This window comes from Grampus griseus (assembly GCF_964374135.1).
Source record: "Grampus griseus genome assembly, chromosome: 16".
Taxonomy (NCBI): Eukaryota; Metazoa; Chordata; class Mammalia; order Artiodactyla; family Delphinidae; genus Grampus; species Grampus griseus.
Genome location: NC_139010.1, coordinates 51,465,570 through 51,489,842, shown reverse-complemented (window position 1 = coordinate 51,489,842; position 24,273 = coordinate 51,465,570). Strand labels below are relative to the sequence as shown.

General features: G+C 42.0%; 1 protein-coding gene across 2 annotated transcripts in view; it reads right to left on the bottom strand.

Annotated features, from left to right (window-relative positions):
- PCGF5 (polycomb group ring finger 5) overlaps positions 1–24,273 on the bottom strand; it is a 114,932-nt gene that overhangs the window by 61,234 nt on the left and 29,425 nt on the right. For both annotated transcript variants that reach the window (XM_082674358.1, XM_082674359.1), the window contains exon 2: positions 2,137–2,431. In XM_082674358.1, the coding sequence (XP_082530484.1) occupies positions 2,137–2,248 (112 nt within the window). In that variant the 5' untranslated portion in view covers positions 2,249–2,431. The remainder of the gene's footprint in view (positions 1–2,136; positions 2,432–24,273) is intronic.

Below are 24,273 nucleotides of genomic sequence, written 5' to 3'. Positions count from 1 at the left end.
AGTCAATCACTCTTCCCTGCCTCCATCTCACACCTCATTACCCTGGCTGAAGGCCCCATAATCTTTCAGCTGACCTGCAGCAATAGCCTTCTCACTGATTAGCTGTTCCTTAAACTTGCCAAGGGCATTCCCACCTCAAGGCCGTGTACTTGCTTTTCCCTCTGCCCGGAACGCTCTTCCCATATATCCAGAGTTCAATCCCTTCAGGTTTCTGTCCAAATGTCATCATATCAAAGAGGCCAACCCTGACACACTATACAAAATGACCCCAACTCTCCTATCTACAATCCTTCTTTGTTCTTCATAGCATTTAACACAATCTAACGTGGCATATGTTTATTATTGGTTTTCCCCTTTCTTGAGAGCAGAGATTTTTGACTACCTTGTTCACTGCTGCTATTCTCTGTGCCTAGAATGGTGCCTGGAACACGGTAGGCATTCAATAAATATCTGTTTGATGATGTTTAACTGATAACTGTTCAAGTTAGATAATGATACAGTGCAACAGTAAATGAGCATTTCAAGACAGTTCATAGTTAACTGGTAACTGAACAGCATGGGCCCAGTAATACCTCCAAAAAGTATACATCAACATCACTTGGAGAGGTTTGCCAAAATACACATGTCCAGACCTCATCACAACACCCACCAATCTCTCCAGGTGGAGGTGTGAAAAAGTTTATGTTTAAACAACATCCTAGGTGACTTTTTTTTTGTGGTAAAATATTTATAAAATCTGCCATTTTAACAACTAACAGGTGATTCTTTTTTTTGCAACCCTGTTTAAAACTACCGGTATAATAGTATGTAGGTTAAGCAGAGGGAGAATAGCTGAAGGGGGGATTAAAAAAATGTCCCAGGTTATCTTAGAAAGAGCATGGGCTTTGGAGCTGAATACAGGTCTCCTACTCATAAGCTGCGGGACTGGGCAAGTGACTTAGCTCTTAAGCTTCCACACCCACAAGTGAAGATAATCTCTATACTCTGTCTGTCTCCCCACATCCCCTCCAAACTGCTTCAAGGTTACTGTAAAGCTAAAATGAAATCAAGTATATACAGTATCTACTTTGGTGCACATAACAGGCATTAAACTAGAACGTACTGGAATTACCTTCATTGAAATAGGAAAATAAATTCATATTGGCAAAAACACAAAAAATAGGTGAAATACTGGCCTAAGTGGCTACAAAAATGTCTCTCTACTGATAGGACAGGTGAAAAAGAAACTTGTCAGGAGTTCCACAGATATGATCATTCATTAGAACAGTGATTCTCAAACTTGTGCGTGCTTCAGAATCACCTGGAGGGATTGTTAAACACAGATGTCTGGGCCTCCTCCCAGAGTGCTTCAGTAATTCTGGGGGGAGTCCTGATAATCTGCATTTCTAACAAGTTCCCAGGGGATGCTGAGGCTGTTGGTCATTGGTCAAAGGGTACAGTTTCAGTTATACAAGATGAGTAAGTCCTAGAGATCTACTGTACAGCATAGTGCCCACGGTTAACAATACTGTGTTGTACACTTAAAAATTTGCTAGGAGGGTAGATTTTACATTGTGTTCTTATCACAATAATAATAATAATAAACGAGGGTGAGAGAAAACTTTTGGAGGTGATGGATAAGGTTTATGGCATTGATGTGGGTGATGGTTTCATGTGTATATACTTATCTCTAATCTCATCAAGTTATACACATTAAACATGTACAGCTTTTTTACGTCAACCATACCTCAGTAAAGTGATTTTAAAAAACCCACAATGAATTAAAGTATGCAGATCCTAAAAAAATCTCTGAGCATATTAATTCTTTCAGTAAAATTTTTAAAAAGTGAAAACCTGAAATAGTTCACGTAAAAAAAAACTTATAGTTTAACCAATAACTGCTTATGATTTTCAGAACATTTTAAAATCAGATAAAAGTGAACTATAACAATCTAAAAAAGAAACAAGAAAAAATTCATACCACTGGTATCCCAGTGAGAAATTCAATTCTGAAAATAAATTCAAAGTTAATTCTCAGAATACTCATTGTTTTAAAAGTTAAAATCTAGAGGAAAACCCCCAAAATGTGGTAGTTTTAAAAGAAGAAGTGTAACCCAAAACTTCTGATAGGTAGATGACAAAATAAAGAACACTTACAGGTATGGAGGCATTCCGTCACTGTAGTTGGCTTGATCAGATACCCTTTACAGATATAGCAAGTGATGTAAGGATTGAAATCTTTCACCAAGTGTTTCCTCTGGGTAGCCATTCGTGGTTAGCTAGGACTGGCTCTAGTAGTTCAGGCAAACAGGGGTATTAAGTGGATGAAAGTCTGATCCCAGGAGCTGCTGTGGAGTTCCCAACTGGATGTCCTGAGGCATGAGAACTAACATCCAGACTTCTCATGAGATCGCTGGTCATCACTCCTTTTGGTGGTTCTGCTTTCCCATATCTTCTTCCACAGTAATTTTAAAAAGACGAGAGAAAAAGGTGTCAAATTACCCGTACTGTATTAACACCAATGTATTAGCAACAAGTATTACATGTTCCAAACTGGGTGAACAGGTGAATAGAACATTTCCCTCACTGTAACATTAATTTGTAAACCTGCTATGATTAAGTCAGAATAATAACAAATTCATCCAATCCTGAGGCCTCAACTATCATATCTATACAAATGACACCTGAGGCTATTAACTCTGGTTTTGATATCTTTACCTCTTGAGTAATGCATTTTAACTATCTGCTTGACTGCTCTATTAGGAGTTCCTGCCAACACAAGCTAAAAGATTCAAAATTGAAGCCATTATCCTCCCTATCAAAATGCTCCCTATTTCCATTCTGTACTCCACACCTAGTCGGTAATCAAATCAAATGGATGTCCTTTCCCATTCCATCCACAGCCATCCTACTCAAATATTACCTCTCCACCTGCAGCCCAACTTATGTTCTACCAAGTTTATTCTATCACATTTGGATCCTCTTCTCAAAGAATGTCAGTGTCTCCTCTTTACTCTGTAACAGAGAAACCTTTAAATTTCTCAGCTTGTCGTATAAGACCCTCCACAGGCTGACCTTAACATATCATTCAAAGCTCAGGAAAACTGAAAGGATGGTTCTTTCCATAGTCCATTCTGCAGGTCCTATGCCCTCCATCCAAAGAGCTCTTCTGCTCCCCTATCTAGAGCCTACCTATTCTTCAAACCCTTTTCCAAAGCTATCCTCAGTGTAATCTCCCCGGTTTTTTTTACCCTTATTTCTCTCCTGTTACATTTTCCTTCTATTTTTATTTACAGTTACATTCATTCTTAATCTCCTCTATTAGACTGCAAAATCTTAAACAGACACCAGTCACATTTAGTAAATGTATAACCCGGGCAATGTTACTTATCGTCTCTAAGTCTTACGGTTTTTTAAACTGTAAAATGAAAACAAGAATGCCAGCCTCCTACAGTTGTGACGATTAAATGAGACAACATACATATAGCTAGCACATTGTAAAAACTGAATGTCATTAATTTTTTTAACTTTTTTTTTTTCCCAGAAACGTCTAGGATGGCTTGTCCATATGGTTACTTTAAAAAGTTTTAAAGGTTTCTTACAACAAACGTGTCCTCTTAGAGGACACAACATGAAAAAAAGGTGTGGATTTCCCAAGTTAATTCTATAAACAAAAACTTTTCTATCTCAGCTATTAACTCATAAGTTAAATATAAAGCAACCGGAGAGGTAAAAGGTATCGTTCCATCTTGCATCGACAGACACATCGCCACTGAGAATATGCACGGAATAGGTTCTGCAAGTAATCATCCTATCCGCTCAGGAAATTGTGTCGAGGGTGTAACAGAAAGAGAGCGTAATTATCAGACAGGGGGTCTGGGTTCTGGTCCTGAGCCCCTGTATGACCTGCAGCAAGGCACTTATTATCCGTGCCTGGATCTCGGCCTCCTCCTCTATATACTGGGATTAACGGCCCTGCCTTTCTCACAGGTTTGCTACGAAGCTCCAAAGTCAGACAAAGTCCTCTGAAACCGGACATGCAGAGTCCCGACCCGGGGTGGGATTGTGATCTTAAGCCATAGAGCCCTGTCACCAAGAAGGTTAAAGGAAGCAAGTACTTGCAGTGACGGGGCGGGGGCAGGAGGGAACTTTTCCTCGTCCTCCGGCAAGACCCGGTAGCACTGCCCTAGGCGGTCCCAGCACAAGCCTCCCCGCCCGCCTGGCAGGTGCGCGGGCCAGGGCCCGGCGGACGCGCCGCTCGGGCCGGGCCGGGGCTGCGCCTGGGAGGACGCGCCGCCTCTCCCAGGGCCGTGCGCCCTCCGCCCTCTCCGCCCCCGACCGTAAGGCGCGACCTCAAAGCCCCCAGACCCCGGCAGGCCACCCCCATCCCCGCCCCCCGAAGAGCTCTCCCGGCTCCAGACGGGGCCTGCCGCGGCAGGTGCTTGGAGGTGCCGCTCCGGCTCCCGGCGCAAACTTGGGCGGGGAGCGCAGGGGCGGCCGAGTTCCGGCCCTTCGGCCGCTCTCCAGCCAGCCGGGTACCTACCCCGCGGCTGCCGCCACCGCCGCTCCTCGCCGCCAGCGCGCCGGCCTCAGAAGGAAGGAAAGTGAAAGAGAAACAGCGCCTGCCGCGGCCTGGCCGGTCCCCGCGCCCCGTCCGCCCTCCCCCTGCAGGCGGGAGCGCGCCGGCTCCGCGGGGCCACTCGACTCGGGCCCGATAGGGCGCGGCGGGCCTCGGGCCCAGGGCCGGTGCCGCCTCCAAGGGCAACTCCACCCCCTTCCAACCGCCAGAGCCGCCGGCCGGCCCCGCCCCCTCCACGCCCCCCGCCGCCACGCCCGCAGGCCACGCCCGCCCGCCCGAGCTCCTCGCAGGTACCCCGGCCGCCCCGGCCGCCTCGCCGCCCGGCTTCCAGGGCGACGGTAGATTTGACCAAATTTTATCTCAGTTCTTCTTCTCCTCACCACCGACCCCTCCCAGTTGTTTTCATCATAACAATGTCTGGCATATTTTCCCTGGCGGGTTTACAAGCGATGGTCGGTGCTGAGAATGAGTCACCCTGCGAAATTGTCTACTCAGCTGCGTCTTCCCCAAACTAGCCCCACGTGGGCCGCGGTGGGGACGAAGGCCGCTTGATTTGCACCCTATTTAAGAACCACTAAGGAACTTGTTACTGGGCGTGGTGTCTGGAGATCAGGATCAAGGACAACTGGAAGCAAGGGAGAACGATGGGGGTGGGGGGTGTTCGTGGAAAGGTGAAGAGTTCTTACTGCTTGCAAGGTTCAAAACAAACCAACCAACCAACCCCAGTTCTCTTTCTAGTGGACTTTAAGAACTACAAGCGCAAAAAATTTATTCAAAAGCATACATTAAAGGATTCCTCAAAGTCATTCAATCCTAATATACTGCATTCCACAAACTTACAAATTTCTACTACAACCAGTATTTTGCTAAACATAAATTAGACTTGGTTCTTTGTTGCTTAGAAGACTGCAATCCAGTAATCCTAAAATAGCAGGCAAATCAGCATGGTGTACACCAGTAAACAAAAGTTCAAAAGAACACCCCAAAGGGTATCTGCCAAGGGCAACTTTCAATCTTGTGTATTAGAAAGAGGAAAAGATGCTGCAATTACATCATCTTTGCCTCTGGAGAGGTGAGGGCAGTGATGGCTAGGGAGCTGACAGTAATGGAAAAGGGATGGGGGGAAATTAGTGCAAAGTATTTGCCTTACCTCCAAACAACATGAGTCACCTTAGTAATACCAGAGTGGAGATGGCTCTAGTGGCAAACCAAGGAACCCACTGACCACTGGTCTAGCAGGGTGCAAGTGTTCAAAGATCCATTTCAAATTTAAAATACACCAAGAAGTAGACAAGACAGCTTTAAAAATCATCCAATTAATAATTAAACTTAGGTAGAGTGGACATAACCTTTAAAAATTACCATTTTTAACATCATAGCAGGAGCAATACATTTTCTGAAACAGTTTTCAATGACCACATTTTCATAGTCCTTATAAGAACCATTGTGCAAAAGTATACATGCCAATTTCCAAGCTGGGACCAACTTCAGCAAGTCCTGGCAATCACAACGAGCAAAGAAAACAAGTCCGATAAAATGACTTTATAGTTGCAGGATTCCTCTCCAGATCTTTCATCTTGGAAACTAACTAAACATATCAATATGTGAAAAGTCACCCTATTTCTAGTATATTTAAAATATGTAATGGGGGACTTCCCTTGTGGCGCAGTGGTTAAGACTCCGCGATCCCAACGCAGGGGGCCTGGGTTCGATCCCTGGTCAGGGAACTAGATCCCACATGCATGCCGCAACTAAGAAACCCACCTGCCGCATCTAGGACCTGGCACAACCAAATAAATATATAAAATAGATATTAAAAAAATATATGTAATGGAAGATTTCACTGTATAAACTACAACATATACATTATGACTTATTTTCCTAATTTACATCTGAAGCTATTTTAAATGTATTTTTAAAGAATAACACTTAATGAAGTCCAGGGGGCTTAAGTGTTATTGGTGATCAACACTAAGTGGGGTTAATCAGCATTCCCTGAGGAGATGAGCTTGAGATGGATATTAGGAGGACTTACATTAGTAATGGAGGGAGGGGTCAGAAATATGCTACAGAGCAGTACCTGAAGATAGACATGGAGGCGGGGTTGCCATAATGAAACTGCAAATGGTGGACCTGGAAGTGGGGAGAGAATGACAGCCTTTGTAAGAAAATCTGTGCTTCGTGTCCTGAGGCAGCATGGTTTGTAGTAAAGTGTTCAGTAGTTTCTCCTTTCCCCTCTTCAGCTACCACCCCACCCTGCCCATTCCAAGAAAAAAAATGCGCACACACAAAAGAGAAAAAACAAAACCTCAAACATGTGTCTGGTTAAAAAAATAACAAAAAAAATGGCGAGAGGGAATGTTAAGAAGGGGCCAGTTTCCTGACTCGTGTAAGTTCTGAGGATTTAAACATAGGACTTTTAGCTGCTGTGTGGCATCTCCTCCCTTACGACTGCTTTCTACTTTCCAGTAGCTCACCCCTTAGTCCCTTGGTTCTGACTGTGGGGACTGGAACAAACCATAGAAGCCTCAGTATGAGGGGGTGGCTTTGATAACAAATCTCAAAAACCAGTGGGACCCTCAAGTAAACAAAGGCCTGGGAGCAACTAGATATACAGGACCAGGAAAGAGAAAAGGCAGGTAAAAGATCACAGCTGAGAGTCCCCTTATCACTAATCTACTTGAGCTGTCTCATTTTACAGATGTAGAAACCAAGATCCTGAGAAGTGACAAATTCATAATCACAGAGTTCATTTGGGTAAAGCCAAGACCAAAACAAAGGTACCAGTTCCATATTATTTACACGTCTTAAGAGAACTTCTCAAACCCAAGAAGTTAAGAGGGGTTAGGTAAGAAAAAGATTAACTTACAAGGAAATAAAGGAACAAAGGGAGGGAAGAATAAATGAAGGGAGGGAGGGAAATGGCGACTACAGAGTACTTAGCAGTGAACTGGCCAGTGGTGATTTCCCATCAAAGCAGCAAAATCCCACAGTGATAGCTTGTTTCATTTGATCATTGATCCAGATTCTTCCAGGAAACCACAATTGGCTCTTGACAACCCTTGGAACTACTTGGAGCTATCTGCGTACCTAACAAATGTTTTCATTACTTTATACTTTATGTCTAGAGTTTTATTTCAGTTAAGGCTAGGCCATGGATGGGTAATTCTGTACTGAAAAGTTCACATTCCTTCCTTGCCTAATAAATACATCATCGATGAACAGATGTTTAATAGCATAACATTTTAAAAGAGTTACATCTTTACATTTCCCTGAAATATTAAATGACTTTTCCATGATTGTCAATTATTTTATATACCTAAGTATGCTATTTAAGCTTTTAACATAGACTATCTCTAACATAAAACTACCCTCTGTAATCTAAAAGTCATCCTACAGAGATTTTAGAAAATATTAAAATTTAAAGTGTCCTACTGGGCCTGAATGTATTTATTTTATGGCCATGGATATTACAGCTCAAAATCTATGACTGCCTAAAATCAATGATGGAGGAATGGGAAGGAACAGAGAACTGAAGGACTTCCAATCACCCTTGACCATGTGTCTTTTTCTCTTAACATAACCCTCCCTTGTAATCAATAATTCTCAAGGACTGTCTCTGCTAAATGTCTCTTGAATCCTTTAACTTAACCTACCCTGGTTCAGATCACCATCATTTCTACCCATCCCCATTACTTCAATGAACTCTTAGACTGTCTCCCTACAGCTCTTCCCTGCCAAACCACTCTCCACAGCACAGCCAGAGAAGAGGACGCTTTCTAACTGAAAATTTGATCATGCTGCTCCCTGACTTAAAAAAACTCTTTTTCTTAAGATAAAGCCCCAATACTTAATAAGCCCACCCCATATCCCTGTCACTTCTACAGCCTCTCCATTGAACTCCATGCTGCAGTCATAACGAACCTTTTACCCTCTAGCGCTAGAGATGGCTGTTCTTTCAAATGAGCATCCTGTCCCAATTCTATCCCAATCCCCTCCCCACCCTTGCTAAATCTGCCCAACCCTTATTTATTCTTTGGGTATCTGATGATCTCAAAGGCCACATTCTCAGAAACCTCAAAGTAGATGAGGCGCCTCCTTGATGTACATACACTATATATATATACACACACACACACACACACACACACACACACATATAGTGCCGTGTGTGTGTGTGTGTGTGTGTGTGTGTATATATATATAGAGAGAGAGAGAGAGAGAGAGAGAGCGCAACTCATCCTTCTTCTCTCAAGTCCCACGTTACACTGTCTTGTATTACCTGGTTAACTTGTCTGAACCAACTGCTAGCACATAAGCCCAGTGAATCCATCACTTGACTGCATGCCTAGCAGAGTGGATGGCAAACAGTAATCATTCAAATAAATATTGACTGAAAAACTGAATAACTGCACACACTCTAAGACATTCTGTGTATTTTGGGGGGGATTTCTTCTTGGAGGGATCCTTACAAAGGATACGTTAATCCCTGCCCTCCAGGACTACTAATTAAAGTCACACCAGGGAGTAGAGACTTATCCACAAGAAACAATTATGGAGCAGTATACCAAATTTATTAAAAAAGTGTCAAATGAAAGAGAATCAAATGACAAAAACTCCAGTTGAAAGAAGTACTATGGGTGGTCAAGAAACTAGCCCTGCATGCTTAAGATTCTGCCAGTTACAAAGACAGCAAGGCAAAATACCAAAAGCTATGGATATGAAAAATAAATGAGAAAGCCAGAGAAAAAATGAGAAGTCAAATTACTAATAGTGAGAACAGATAAATAGCATTAGGAATAGAGACAAGATTAGTCTGCTGAAGACTGTGCAACTAGCTTAATAAATATTTTAAAGTGCTTTAGATACATTACGCTAAAGGGACAAACCAACCAAATTTTCTTTTCTCCCTTGAGAGGTAGAAAAAACCAGCTGTAGTTTCCTCACTGTGATGTCAACAGTTGTCTGGGGCAAGTTCCAGTTATACTGGAAGAACAGAGAATGGAACTAAAATAGGCACAGACTATAAGGAAAGACTGGATTTACTCCATCAGGGCTACCATAGTTTAAAACATCAGCACAGAGCCACAACTGTTATTTTGAGAGGTCAGATTAAATCCCTGAAGATCATAAATGCACAAATGCAGGAACTTAGAATATTCCATCAAATCTGAATGTAGATGATTCTAAGTTAGAAGTGACTATAGAAAAATTAGGGAAAAAATGTTCTATCAAAAAAAAAGATATGAAATTCAATTGGCGCAAGTGCAATATAGAAACTTAGTGACATCGACATTCAACTATCAGAGAAAAGCAGGCACACGAATTGAAAAAGTCCTAACTTTACAGGTAGCCGTGGTTTAGAAGAAAGGACACTGTACCCAGAGTCAAGAGAACCTCGTTTTTGTTTTTTTTTTTTTTGCGGTATGCGGGCCTCTCACTATTGTGGCCTCTCCCGTTGCGGAGCACAGGCTCCGGACGCGCAGGCTCAGCGGCCATGGCTCACGGGCCCAGCCGCTCCGCGGCATGTGGGATCCTCCCAGACCGGGGCAGAAACCCATGTCCCCTGCATTGGCAGGCGGACTCTCAACCACTGCGCCACCAGGGAAGCCCTTGATACCTTCTTGAAGAGAAGCTGAAAAAAGCACCAGTATCAAAGCGTCTTGGATTAGATGATGAATGAGAATACAAGATGGCTGTATAGAAAACAGTTAACAGAGCATACACCCCATGAGGGCCAGGACTTTATCATTACTGCTGTATCCCTTGAATCAAGTCTAGAACATAATATGGGACTTCCCTGGTGGTCTGCACTTCCACTGCAGGGGACGTGGGTTCGATCCCTGGTCGGAGTTAAGATCCCACAGGCCGCACGGCGTGGCCAAAGTAAGTCTAAAACATAATAGGCTCTCATTAAATATGTGTTGAATGAAGGAATGTATAAGCAAATAAACGAATTCTGACTTCGCAGCCAACTGCCCATGTTCAAATTCTGGTACAATCTCGTACTACTCTGTGTTCTAGGGCAAAGAACTGTTTCCTGCCTCAGTTTTCTCACTGCTTAAATGGATATAATTAAAAGTACATACCTCAGAGGAATTTTTATGAGGATTATATGAGACACTATAAGTAATGCACTTTGTACATAGTAAGCTAACAAATGCTTGCTGAGTTAATTTTAAGAATTTCATACCTAGACAAAACAATGAAAACATAGGACATAATTTAAGGCCTGATGAGAAACAAATACTTATAACAAATGCCTTCATACAATTTATCTGCTTTTAGAATGTACATGGAGGTAACAGTCACCTAACTTTCCTGCCAGGTACCCTTCCTCCTCCTCTAAGAATGTTAAAAGATTACTCTCTAAGTGGTAAGTGTGTAAAATATGAAAATCATGGCTTAAATTACTCATCAAGATGAAGTCAAGAAATAGGATGTACACAGCAGTGTAGAGTTTTATGAACATTTAAAACTTCAACTGAGTGACCTGGGTATAGTCTCGGATATTAAGAAAAGTTGATCAGCTTACCCTGGTCCAAGACAAGTGGTGAGTCAGTCAGGGAGAAGGCTAGGATTTTCCTGTTTCTGTAAATCATAGTTCCTTCAATTAAAAAGTTATGGATAAGCTAGTCACAAAGGATGAATATCATATTTTTCCACTTATAGGAGGTACTTAGAGTAGTCAAATTCATAGAAACAGAAAATAGAATGGGAGTTGCCAGGGGCTTGGGGCTGGTGGGGGGCAGCGATGGGAACGAAAAGTTATTGTTTAATGGGTACAGAGTTTCTGTTTGGGAAGATGAAAAAGTTCTGGAGCTTGATGGTGGTGATGGCAGTACAACAATATGCATGTACTTAATGCCACAGAACTGTACACTTAAAAATGGTTAAATGGTAAAATTTGTGTTATGTTTATTTTATCACAATTTTTAAAAAGTTCTGGGATAAAAGATCTTCCTTTTTTAAAAAAGGAAAAAGAAATCACCAGCAAACAGTAAGACCCTTGGCAAGTCACTTCACGAGCCCTGATCTGCCCATCTATAAAAATGCTTTAGACTTGGGATACATCATCTCTAATGGGCCTTGAAAATCCTCAATCATATGGTTGTACAATTTGGGAGCATTACCTAGAGTGAACTGCATCTGTAATGAGTCAGGTGGGAACATTTTAGTCCTTGTGGGCCATATGATATCTGTCTCAACCATGCAACTCTGACCACATAGGGCAAAGGCTGCCAAAGACAGTATGTAAACAAATGGATGTAGCTAGCTATTTTCCAATAAAACTTTATTTAAGAAACAGGCAGTGAGCAAGATTTGGCCCTTGGGCTGTATTTTGCCAGCTCCTGACCTAGAGAATCTCTCTGTGAACATGCATAGATGACAGCAATTAAAAACTTCCCTATATCCCAGGGTTGAAAACTTCTATAGTGGCAATAAGCTTCTGACGACCGTCTCAAACCAAAATGTTTTTAGTGCAACAATTTAAACTAACTTTAAGATTTCTATTTTCCAGGCAATGAGTAGGATACAGTGGTTTAACTATGAGAAGGGGGTCATCTCATCACTATCGTCATCATCAAACAGCTAGGAGAGTTAGAAACAACCTTTTATTCCTCTTTGTAAAGGTCTGCATAATCTGATATTTCCCCTAAGTCACGATGCAGAAAGTTTACCAACAAAAGGAAAAGGAATATTAAACAAAAACATTCTCTCCTGTTTGCCAAAGAGCAGGCTTAGTCTCCCACCTCTGACTTCAAAACACCAAATCGTCCTAGTGGCATTTAAAGAAGTACTTCCCCATTCTACCTGGGATTCTAGAGTGCTGATCTGAGAGAAAACACAGGGCTTCGAGGGGTAAGCTTTCTGCTTACATACTGATGGACAGTGCTGCAAGCTGGCCTGACCTGGGGAAGCCATGCTGGAGTGTGTGTACATGTCATCTTCAGCCTCACTGCGGCCTGGACCCTGGTCTCAGAAGAAGCCCTGAAGGACAGGGAGGTGAGCGTTCACCTTCCCATCTCCTTTGCCCTTTGAAGGACAACAGCTGCAACAAGAGAGAGCACATTTGAAATAAGAATACTGAGTCTCTGGGAACTAGATCTGGCCTCATAGCCTAGGGACAAGGAGGGATGCTTCCATTTCTACAGATGCTGAACAAAGAAATTTACACAGCCCAAGTACTAATGATATTCGCCCCTTCTAGCTTTTTGGATGACTGTTACATGTAAATCAAGAAGGATCTGTGCACAGAGGAAAAGAGTTTCAAAGTACTTTTCACTCAAGTCATCAAGACTGAGGACCATTCACTACTATATTGAATTACAAAAGGAGAGGCTTTGACATTAGATCATGTAAATGCTGGCATTTTTAATTTACTAAATTAAGAACACTGCAGAAAAGTCCAAGGAAGAGAAGTAATTACATGTATTCATTTATGCTTTTAAAAGGTGAGTTTTGTCAAGAATTGTTCTTGATTTGAACAACTTACAATGATATTTCACTTCCTAAAATTTAAGAAGGATGATACTTATCACAAATACTGACAGGGAAGTTAACTGGAATTTGATGATTATAAATTAGTAGACCACCATTTCCTTTACAGTACTTCCTGAACAATTTGTTCTTTAACGCTCTTTACCAATGAAGCCTGAAGTTTTAGGTGAAGTACTCATTTCTACTGGAAAAGGAAAGAATTTCTGTAGTTAGAAACTGAATTTATTAGCATTGGCATGAATGCTTGTATGAAGCCTTTATGTCATATAAGTTAATTCACTTTAGAAGTATCCAACAATAAACACTAGTCATTAATAAAACTGAATAAATAGAATCTAACTGTTAAAAGTTGACATTTATAATACCCATACTCAACAACAACGTGAACACTTCATACTTTTGTACTTTATTCATTAATGTCATTGTTTTAATTGCCACATTAAAGATTAAATATTACATGTTAAATAAACATCCGCACAGATTTCTTCTGAATGCCTATTATGGGTTGAACTGTGTGCCCCCAAAAGATATATATAAAAGTCTTAACCCCTGAAACCTGTGAATGTGACTTTATTTGGAGAAAAGGTCTTTGAAGGTATAAGTTACAATGAGGTCATACTAGAGTAGTTGGGCTCTTACTTTAAGAGGACTAGCGTATGGGCTTCCCTGGTGGTGCAGTGGTTGAGAGTCCGCCTGCCGATGCAGGGGACACGGGTTCATGCCCCGGTCCGGGAAGATCCCACATGCCGCGAAGCGGCTGGGCCCGTGAGCCATGGCCGCTGAGGCTGCGCGTCCGGAGCCTGTGCTCCTCAATGGGAGAGGCCACGACAGTGAGAGGCCCGTGTACCGCAAAAAAAAAAAAAGAGGACTAGCGTACTTATAAGAATAGGAGACAGACAAATAGGGAGAACATCATGTGAAGACACAGATGCGCAGAGAGAAGACGGCCACATAACGACAGCAGCAGAGACTGCAGCAGCAGCACCAGAACTGCACGTTGCAGGGGAGGGAAACTCTCTCCAGGGATGTTTCCACCAGAAGGGACTACAACTCAGTTACCACTGGGTTAAAGAATTCAGGGACACTAATCAAATTTAGGATCATGGCTACAGGAAATGAGAGAGAATTTGTCCAGGCACATAGAGAAGGATTTAAAAACAAACAAAGAAACAAAAAACCCAGCACTGAGAATCCATTTGAATTGGTTACCATATTTTGAGTAGTACTGATTTGCAGACAGCAATGATTGACAAACGGATGAATGGACTGAACAAAAGGCTAACACGTGTGGAGACACATGGTGTATAGGAATGGAGGCTGAGAGAAAGCTAAGGGTGATTACATTAGGGTCTGAGGAAGACAAAGAAGGAAAGGGGTCAACTGAACTGAAAAGCAAGGGAGGAGTAGTGAATCCCCATTCACATTAATGTAATTTTCCCAAGTGTACAAGCCAGAATATGGTTGTTTTAAAATCAATTTATACTGCACTTAATTCTAGATATTCTTTTTGATCAGTTCACATGATATTTACAATATCTGGCATAGAATTAATTTGTGCTACATAGAACAGAACAGTTACAGAGATTACTTGATACATATATACACAAACACACATGTACACACACATATGCATGGTATATTTTAAAGACTACATGGGCTAAGAACTAGAGAGATGTATTTCTTCAAATATTAGAGTCACACTCACTTTTTAAAAATTTTTTTTAATTTTTTGCGGTACGCGGGCCTCTCACTGTTGTGTCCTCTCCCGTTGTGGAGCACAGGCTCCAGACGCGCAGGCTCAGCGGCCATGGCTCACGGGCCCAGCCACTCCGTGGCATGTGGGATCTTCCCGGACCGGGGCACGAACCCGTGTCTCCTGCATCGGCAGGCGGACTCTCAAACACTGCGCCACCAGGGAAGCCCTAGAGTCACACTCACTTTTAACTGATTATCTCTTTTGTGCTTTATAAGAGACAAGTATCAAGACTAATTAACAGCTGATGCTGCCCGTCAATGCCTGGCATTATGTTTGGAGCAATATATCAGAACTACTAGCATTTGTAAACCTTGACTCTGGAAACCATTTAAACTGCACATAAGAACACTCTATACCACATATGGTAACATCTATAATATTCAGAATCAAAATATAGACAAGTAGCACTTAGGAAGTAAAACTTACTGTGATAAACAAAAATGTGAGTGTTTTGTAGTGTTATCCTTTGAAGATGCTGTTTCTTCATGTAGTATAATGCTCACGCTGTAAGTTTTCTCATACAGTTTCTACCATGAAGACAGGACTGAAGTGCAACTTATATCTTTACAAAGACGGATGACACCAAGCTTAGTAAAAATGCAAACTTCCTAGTACAATGATGAATTCAACTTACTTTCAGCTAAAGGTTTTATAGTTAAAAGAAAGAAAAGCTTCAAGAAAAGGCATGAAACAGAATTCTTGTTTTTATATAAGGAGGTGCCTTCCATTTTCTTACCCACCCAAAGTGTAAAGACAACAGACAGAGAGAAGTGGCATGCATGAGTTAACCGTAGTTAGACACTACAATCCTTGTAGGGATATTCATAGTTATTTTCCACTTTGAGTTATTCAGATTCAGTTCTCTATCTCATCCCTGTCTGCACAGCAGCCTCTAGGTACACAGTACAAAATATTAACCAAGTGGGTACAAAATAAAAAGCAAATAAACTTCCAGTTACTTCTGGCCCAATAATTCATTTCCTCTAACCAACCAGCCTAAGAGTTCCCTGTGGCCGTTAAGGGGCACTGCCAATTACTCTGACCAAATCGTTCCTGAATGACTGTCAAGCATGATCATTCCTAAAAATCTGTGAAATGGAGATGTGGTGGGAACGGAATGGCCTCACTCAACACGTCATCCTCTATGCTTTCCTGTTCCTTCTTGTACATAAAGGCTGGAATTCGGTGACACCTTTGAAATCCTATCTCAGATGCCATCTAGGCAAAAGGCAGCCCCACGAACCCTCCTCAAGCTTCACTCAACCTATCCTGCAGGTCAGAGTCAGCTTTCTAAAGCCACTGCTTCTCTCCCTTGGTCAACAACAAATAATGTAGTGAGCTCTGCCAAGTACCCAGCAATGTCCTCATCTAACAAATGAAATCATGGCACAGAGAGTTTGCATGACAACTAGGACCACACAGCTCACGATGGATGGAGGAGGCGTGGAACCCAGCAGGGCAGTTCCAGGAGTGCTCTGGTGCTGCTGGACCACCTTCCAGACCACTTTGCTCTGCATAAGCCCAGCACCTCTGGAGCCTGGAACCAGACAACCTTCATCACCCTAGCTCCACTCTCTCCAACACAGCACCTCCTCTCCACAGCTGCAGCGAGCTTCTCACTGTCCCGCAAACACAATGTGAACACCAACCTCTAACCTGGGCTTATTTACACCGCTCCCCACCAGATGGGATGCTCTATTTCCTCCTCCTCACCATCCAGGAAGGCCAACTACAATTCTACATCTTCTCAAATTGTTCCTTCTTCCAGCCTTCCCACCTCATTTGAGTCTCTCTTTTCTGAGAACTGCTAGAGACCCGTGCACCTGATGTTTTAACGAGTTTAGGATGCGTACTGAGGTTTGGTGTTTATGCGGTCTACCAGGTCAGGTGGGAAAACACCCTGGAGGCAGGGACAGACAGGACCCAGCATAGGTTCGTGAACCGAGCAGATGCTCAATACATGCTGCTGATTTTATAACAACCTCACGGCAATACACTGAGTAAAATAATGCAGCACACTGTCATGAAACACCTGGGAAATCATCTCAAGACTTTTGGGGCACACGTAAAGGTGCACATAACTTCCAGAGTATTCTTCAACTGAATAACCTATTTCCCCAGCTGATCATGCCAACTAAGAAGGCATTTCTGTGTTTAGATAGCACCAGTCTATGCATATGTGAGAGTGTAAACAGCCAGGGACTGACACTCGAGCCGTGTTCAAACACAGCACTGGAAAGAGAACGAGGGATCCCAGTTTGTTGGAATCAAAATGATGTTTTGAAAAGGCTGATAAGACGGAAAATGAAAATAAAATGCACCCAGTTGCCGTTCTTTTTTGCTCTGGATCATTTATTTAACAAACTCTTCCTAGTACCTCCGCGTTAAACACTGTTTGGGGCACTGTGAAGGATGCTGTCATAGTCCCACAGAGGTTTTGGTGAAGCAGCTCACCTGAGAATTTTTCAGGGTCAGAATGAGCCACTTATGCTTTTACATTTGAACGAGGTGAAACCTGCACTCTGAGTATCATCAGAAGGCAAACACAGTTTTGAGAAGTTACAAAGATACACAGAGATATGGGTCAGAATCTGAAGCATTTCTGATTTTCCGTGCTTTTTTTTAAAGAGTAACTCACAGGAGAGGGAAAGAGAGGGAGCAAACAGCAGAAAGCAGGTGTGGTCTAATTGGTACCAGGTGTCTAGCACGAGGCACTAGGATAGCCTTTCTGCTTCCCCCAGGGCCTGGGCACCCAGCCACGGCCAAGCCCCTGAGCACCCTAACAGCGGACCGCACAGACTGCAGGTTCTGCTGGCCCCATGCTTCTATGGCAACCACTGAACCTCTGTGGGACAATCATCTCTTACTGGGCTAAGCCAATTACACACCTTGATATTAGAAACCTTCAGGTGGCATACTCTAACAAAGAACACTTAAAGGGTATCTACTTGTTGATGTATCTTACTAGGAGATTGCCAGGTTAGCTTTTAGATGTAATGTTTTCAGAGTGTGGCTACATTAAATACCCTTCTGTAATACACACATTACTCAAAGAGGGAGAATAAAATCCCTACTAACTCCGCACAGTTCAAGGAGCACACAAATATCTGCTGTGACCATGAGAGGAATCACAAGAGCAATGGCACTTTCTGGCAGAGAAGGGGGCTCTGATAGCAGGTAGATTCCTTGCAATAAGGGGAAGAGGGCCTAGCACCCCTCAGCAGAGAGGTGGGGGCCAGCCTCCCGGAAAGAAGGGGAAGCTAAGGGAGAGCCCTGGGATGTACGAAGTTGTAAACCATTCGTAAGTGAGAAAGTACCCAAGCTTTTCTGAAGTCTACTACTATTATCACCTGTCTCCTTAAATGTGAGAAACAGCAGAAAATACAAATGGTAGAGATTCAAACAAACAAAAACAAACACTCATTTTGGAAATCTTCTGAACTCTGTTAAATGAGCTGGCATGTGCACATTGGTTCCACACTCACTCACTCCCCAAGCCTGATCAGTACCTGCTAAATGAGGATGACTATAACTTGATAACAGCAGGTGTCTTAGTTCAGGCTGCTAGAACAAAATACCATAAACTGGAACGGCTTATAAACAACAGAAACATTTCTCACAGTTCTGGAGGCTGGAAGTCTGAGATCAGGGTGGCGCCATGGTTGGGTGCTGGAGAGAGCCCTCTTCTGGTTTGCAGGTGGCCGACCACGGTTGTATCCTCACACATGCGAAGAGCAGAGTAGAGGAAGCAAGCTCTCTCGTGATTCTTTGGCTGCACTGCAAGGCATATGGGGTCTTGGTTCCTCGATCAGGGTTTGAACCCATGCCCCCTGCAGTGGAAGCCCAGAGCCCTAACCACTGGACCACCTGGGAAGTCCCATCTCTCATGATTCTTATAAAGGCACTAATCCACTCATGAGGGATCCATCCTTAGGACTTAACCTAATCTTAATTTTCTCCCAAAGGCCCACCTTTTAACACCATCATATTGGGGGTGGGGAGACATGATTTCACCACAGGAATGCTGGAGGACACAAACATTCAGCCAATAAGATTAGGTGTCCTCTGATTTGTCATGCATCCTCTAAGACCACCATAGAGGGATTCCCACACTTGTAAAGTTTGCTTCTATAAGGAAGACACCATCAATTTTCAATAGGATAAAGTAGGGGAAATATGAAAGTTAGAGGCCAGATGTTAGAAAAAAAAGATTACTGATAAAAATGTAAATAGATTATACAAGATGACTAAGCAGTACAAAATACCACATAGATTTGGAATTTTTATGAATGTAGTGGTCACAAACCGCAGATGGCCAAGGTGCAAACAATCATCTGTCTAGAAATAGCTTTTAATGGGAAAAAGGAAATTATTTGACTAAAGGCCACTGAAATCTACCAATGACAAGAAGCTCATAACTCCAACAGAAAAAAAAAAGGGGGGGGGAGAAAATGAACATTTATTTTTTGATGAGGAGAGTTGAAACTACCTATCTCCCCTTGGTATCAATAAAGTTCCATCTGACTAATGGAGAATACCAGTAGGGACACCCTCCACTGAGGTTGTCACTATTTCTCCTGATCCCAGGAATCAGCTGAAGCCAGCTCCCTGGAAGGTCAGGATTTCTAGAGAAATGCAAAAATAAGATGAGTGAGAGGAATACAGCTTTCCTCATCATCATGATTTCTGGGAATCAAGTAGCAGAGGCATGGCTCTTCTCTCCCCCATGCCTACCAGAGCTCATACACTCTTCAAAAGATCAGGCTCTACAACTGTGACCCTATTTCTGTTTCGTAAAGAGGTTCATTTATACCATTTTTTTAGATTCCACATATAAGTGATATCAAACGATACTTGCCTTTCTCTGACTTACTTCACTCAGTATGATAATCTCTAAGTTCATCTATGCTGTTGCAAATGGCATTAGTTCGTTCTTTTTATGGCTGAGTAATATTCCATTGTATGTATGTACCACATCTTCTTTATCCATTCCTCTGTTGATGGACATTTAGGTTGCTACCATGTTCTGGCTATTGTAAATAGTGCTGCAATGAACATTGGGGTGCATGTACCTTTTCGAATTATGGGTTTCTCTGGATATATGCCCAGGAATGGGATTGCTGGGTCATATGGTAGTTCTATTTTTAGTTTGTTAAGGAACCTCCATATTGTTCTCCATAGTGGCTGTATCAATTTACATTCCCACCAACAGTGCAAGAAGGTTCCCTTTTCTCCACACCCTCACCAGCATTTATTGTTTGTAGACTTTTTGATGATTGACATATACACACTACTATATATAAAATAGATAACTAATAAGAAGCCACTGTATAGCACAGGAAACTCTACTCAATACTCTGTAATGACCTATATAGGAAAAGAATCTAAAAAAGAGTAGATATATGTATATGTATAACTGATTCACTTTGCTGTACAGCAGAAACTAACACAACATTGTAAATCAACTATACTCCAATAAAAATTAATTGAAAAAGAAAAAATGTCACTAAATTGTTAAAAAAAAAAATCAGTCTCTTCCATGTTAATGACGGGAATTTTTCGTGGTAAAACAGGGAGAGCAAGACAGTTTTAAGTCTTCCAGATCAGCCTACAAACCCTTACACCTTTGCTCCTTCAACTGCGGTCCACAGACCGCCAGCATCAGCACCACCAGGGAGCTTGTTAGGAATGCAGAATCTGGGGCCCCAGGTGATTCATATGCAATTAAAATTTCAGAAGCACTGTGAATGTACTAAAAATATTTCTTACTCCTGGGATTAGGTATTTCTCTCCATATGCTAGGGGTCAGTGCAGTTAGGCCAAGTCTAGGACGATCCGAGCACCAAAATGAATGATAGTAAGGGATTATGACACACTGAATTTAAAGAAAAGAAGCCATGAGTCCATATTTATAAGAAATGAATGAATGGGGTAAGTGGAAGCTCTTCTTTACAACAGAAGGCCAACTTATAACTATATAAGTGATTAAAGAGTTAGAAAAATCACCATTTTGCAACTACCATCATTATAATGGTTCAGGCAAGAATCTCCAGGGATCCTAAAGCCATCAGGTGAACGTTTGTTGGGGGACTAGGATATTTACACAGCTTTGCAGTATCTCTCCACATACTATTATGAATTACAAAAGGATAAAGGTAACTTTACAGTGGAGAAATCTATTGGACACTACCTAAACCAAGTGATCAAATTTAACATCACTAGGAACGGGACCACCTGACGTATGTACCTGCTGAGACGATGCACTTAGGAGGATACAGTAGCACTTATGTAGTATTTCTGCCCCCAAATGTAAAACCTGACTCTAATCATGAGGAAACATAAATAAGCCCGTATTGAGGGACATTTTACAAAGCAAACGACCTGTACTTTTCAAAAATGTTAATGTTATGAAAGACAAAGAAAAACTGAAAAAGATTAAACAGGCTTGATAACTAAATGGAATGTGTGATCCCAGGCTTCTTCCTGGATTGAGACTTCCTTCTTGTTGTTACATGTATATTACTGTTAAAGAGTTCATCATTGAGACAGGTCTGCACATTAGCTAATGACACTGTATCAATGTTACATTTCCAGAATAAGGTAACTATATCTCCTTTTAGGTGATACAAACTGAAGTGTTTAGAGGTGAAGGGTCATATCTGCAACTTATTCTTAAATAGTTCAGTGAGATCTGTAATAATATGTATATATATATAGAGAGAGAGAGAGATAAAGCAAATGTGGCAAAATGTTAACAAACGGCTCATCTAAGTGAAACGTACATGGGTGTTCACTGAACTATTCTGGCAACTTTTCTATAGATTTTGAATTTGTAGAAATAAAAAGTTGGAAATAGAAAAAAAAGTGCAAAAGATCAAAAAGTAATGCAATTAAAAATGGCCCTCATCCTCCTACAACCTTCTAGAAGAGTTAGAATACCACTACCGACTGTACCCTCCCCCACCTAGAGTGGTCTTGAAATTGAATACAGGTAAGTGCCAGGCTGTATAAAACTCCTCTTTATAAGAGTTTCAGGAAAAAGCATTTTCTAGGCTACAAGCCTCTTCTTTGAAAGTGCAGCTCCTAATTCCTTCTACAATGTGCAGGGGGTGTTCTTGACACAGGAAATAGAGCAGAGAAGCAGGCAAAGGGCCTGCTCTCATGGAGCTTACCTTCTCCTAGAAGGAAACAGACAATAAACAAACAAGGTCAGGCAGTAGTTAAGTGCTATGAAGCAAAATAAAGCTGACAGAGACGGAGTGCTGTTTAAAACAGATGGTTGGAGAAGGACTCTAGCCAGGTGACGCTGAGCAGAGACCTGAATGAGGTGAGGGATTAAACTGTACGGGTGGCTGGGGGGAGTGTATACCAGGCAGAGGGCACGGCACGTGCAGAGGCGCTAAGGCAGGATGGTGCTCAAGCTGGCGCAGAGAGAGTAAGGGGGAGATTGGAGGTGGTGAGGTCATGGAGTCCCTCCCAGACCATCACCAAGGCTTTCTTGTTTACTCTGATACGCTGACTGGTGCCTCCCACCCGTCCGTCTCACTCTGGACAGCTAACTACCCAGCGTCTAATGAAGGGACTGCCGTGGGGAAGCAGCCAAGGGTGCTTGCTCAGCACGAGGCTCAAGCACGCTTCCCCCTTTGCCAGCCATCTCAGGTTGTTTCTTTCCTCTGCAGGCTCCATACTCAAGAACACTCTGCCTAATTCCCTTCTCCTTCCACTCCCATTGAATCCTCAGGCAAAGGTCTCCGAAAGGTTCTCTTTGGGTTGAGAGGTTTGAAAAAAAAAAAAGAGCCCTGTCATAGCCGATCAACCTAAGAGCCATGTTTATAACATCCAGTGCTGGTTCTCACAGAAGTCATTCTCCCTTCCTAGATGCTAAGTTCTGAAGGGGGCTGAGTCGCAACAAAGCATTAGCACCATTAGCATAAGAAAAAGTCTTCGAAAATGCCCAGAAAGTGCTTCAGAAAACACTGGCACCTACCTCTCCATTCTCCTTTAATCAAACCTGCTTTTCTTCAAGTTCTGCTGTTAAGCAACTTGAAAGCAGGGGTCATCATGGTCACTCTTTTATTCCTAGTGACAAGCGAGGGACCTGGCATATAGTAGTTCATCAATAAATATCTGTGGGACGGTATTTTATGGGAAAAAGATTAAAAAGCCAATTTCTTATTAATTAAGCTGATGGAGGTTGCCAAAATGTTAATACACTGTACCTTTCATCTCTATTAACTGTAAATATATTGTAACTGATTCAGATGCAGTCTGATGCAGGACGCAGTGCTCGGCACACAGTAGGAACTTACTAGGTATTCAATGGATGGAGGGATGGTTAATTTGATGACCAACCACCCATCAGATAGGAGCTGTGTGGGCTGTCCTGTGAAAGCCATCATTTATAATATTTATAACATCGTTTCTAGAGGAAAAAATGTGCCTTGGGCTTGGTTCATAACCATTAGTTCATAAATGAACTTCAGAATACCAGCTGATCACTTGTAAAATGGATATCTGCGACGGCAGGTACGTTTTCACTCGCAGACTGTTTATGAGGGATTTAGAGTACAATGACTGATTTGGGGAGGAGTGGCGGATATCCGCTCCCTGTTAGCTGAATGAAGCCAAGTGTATAGAGATTAAATTTTTGTAGTAATTTGGAAACTCAGAAAGAAAGGAGATTGATTTCATAGTGTCCTTTCAAACTATTTGGGAGCAACTGTGCTCAAGGATGGATGACATGGAGAATCAAAGAAATAAAGATTTTGCCCAACTTAGTGACTCTAATGAGAGACAGAAATATATTAGATGCTTTAAAAACAGTTATATTTACAGATCTGATCTCACTGGACTTGGAAGGACTAGGGTCCTAAACCTGTTTTACATACAATTTGATTTACACCCATAAAATTTTAAAAAGTTGTTTATATAGATAAAAATTACAAACTTACGAGATAATTTAGATATATACTCAAGTTAAATATAGCTACACACTCTGAATTTTAAGAAAATCTTCTTTTTTTTTTTGTCATTTTATGAAAAAGAAGCTAAAATCTGAGCACCAAAGAAACCTTCAACATTGTGCCCAGATAAAGGCAGCTTATACCCTTCTTGAACCTGGTGACCTACACAGTACCAAATCAATACCAAAAGCACTCATTTTCAGAAAAAGAAACTGAGGCAGTCAAAGGGGAATGGGGTTTAAGGAAGAGAGAGAAAAAGGACCCAGGAACAATGAATTGGAAGTGGGGGAACTTTCGCTATGTACGAAAAGTTTTATTCTCTGAGCTATCCCTCTTAGCATTTTCTGGGTTCTTATGTGTGTCGCTTTCCAAAACTCCTGAGAGGCAAAGGTTTGCCTGGGTAGAAATGGCTCCACCTTTTCATATCAATTTATTCTCCATTTTAGTAATTTCCAAACAGCCTAGTTAAAAACAAACACAAACAAAAACACTGC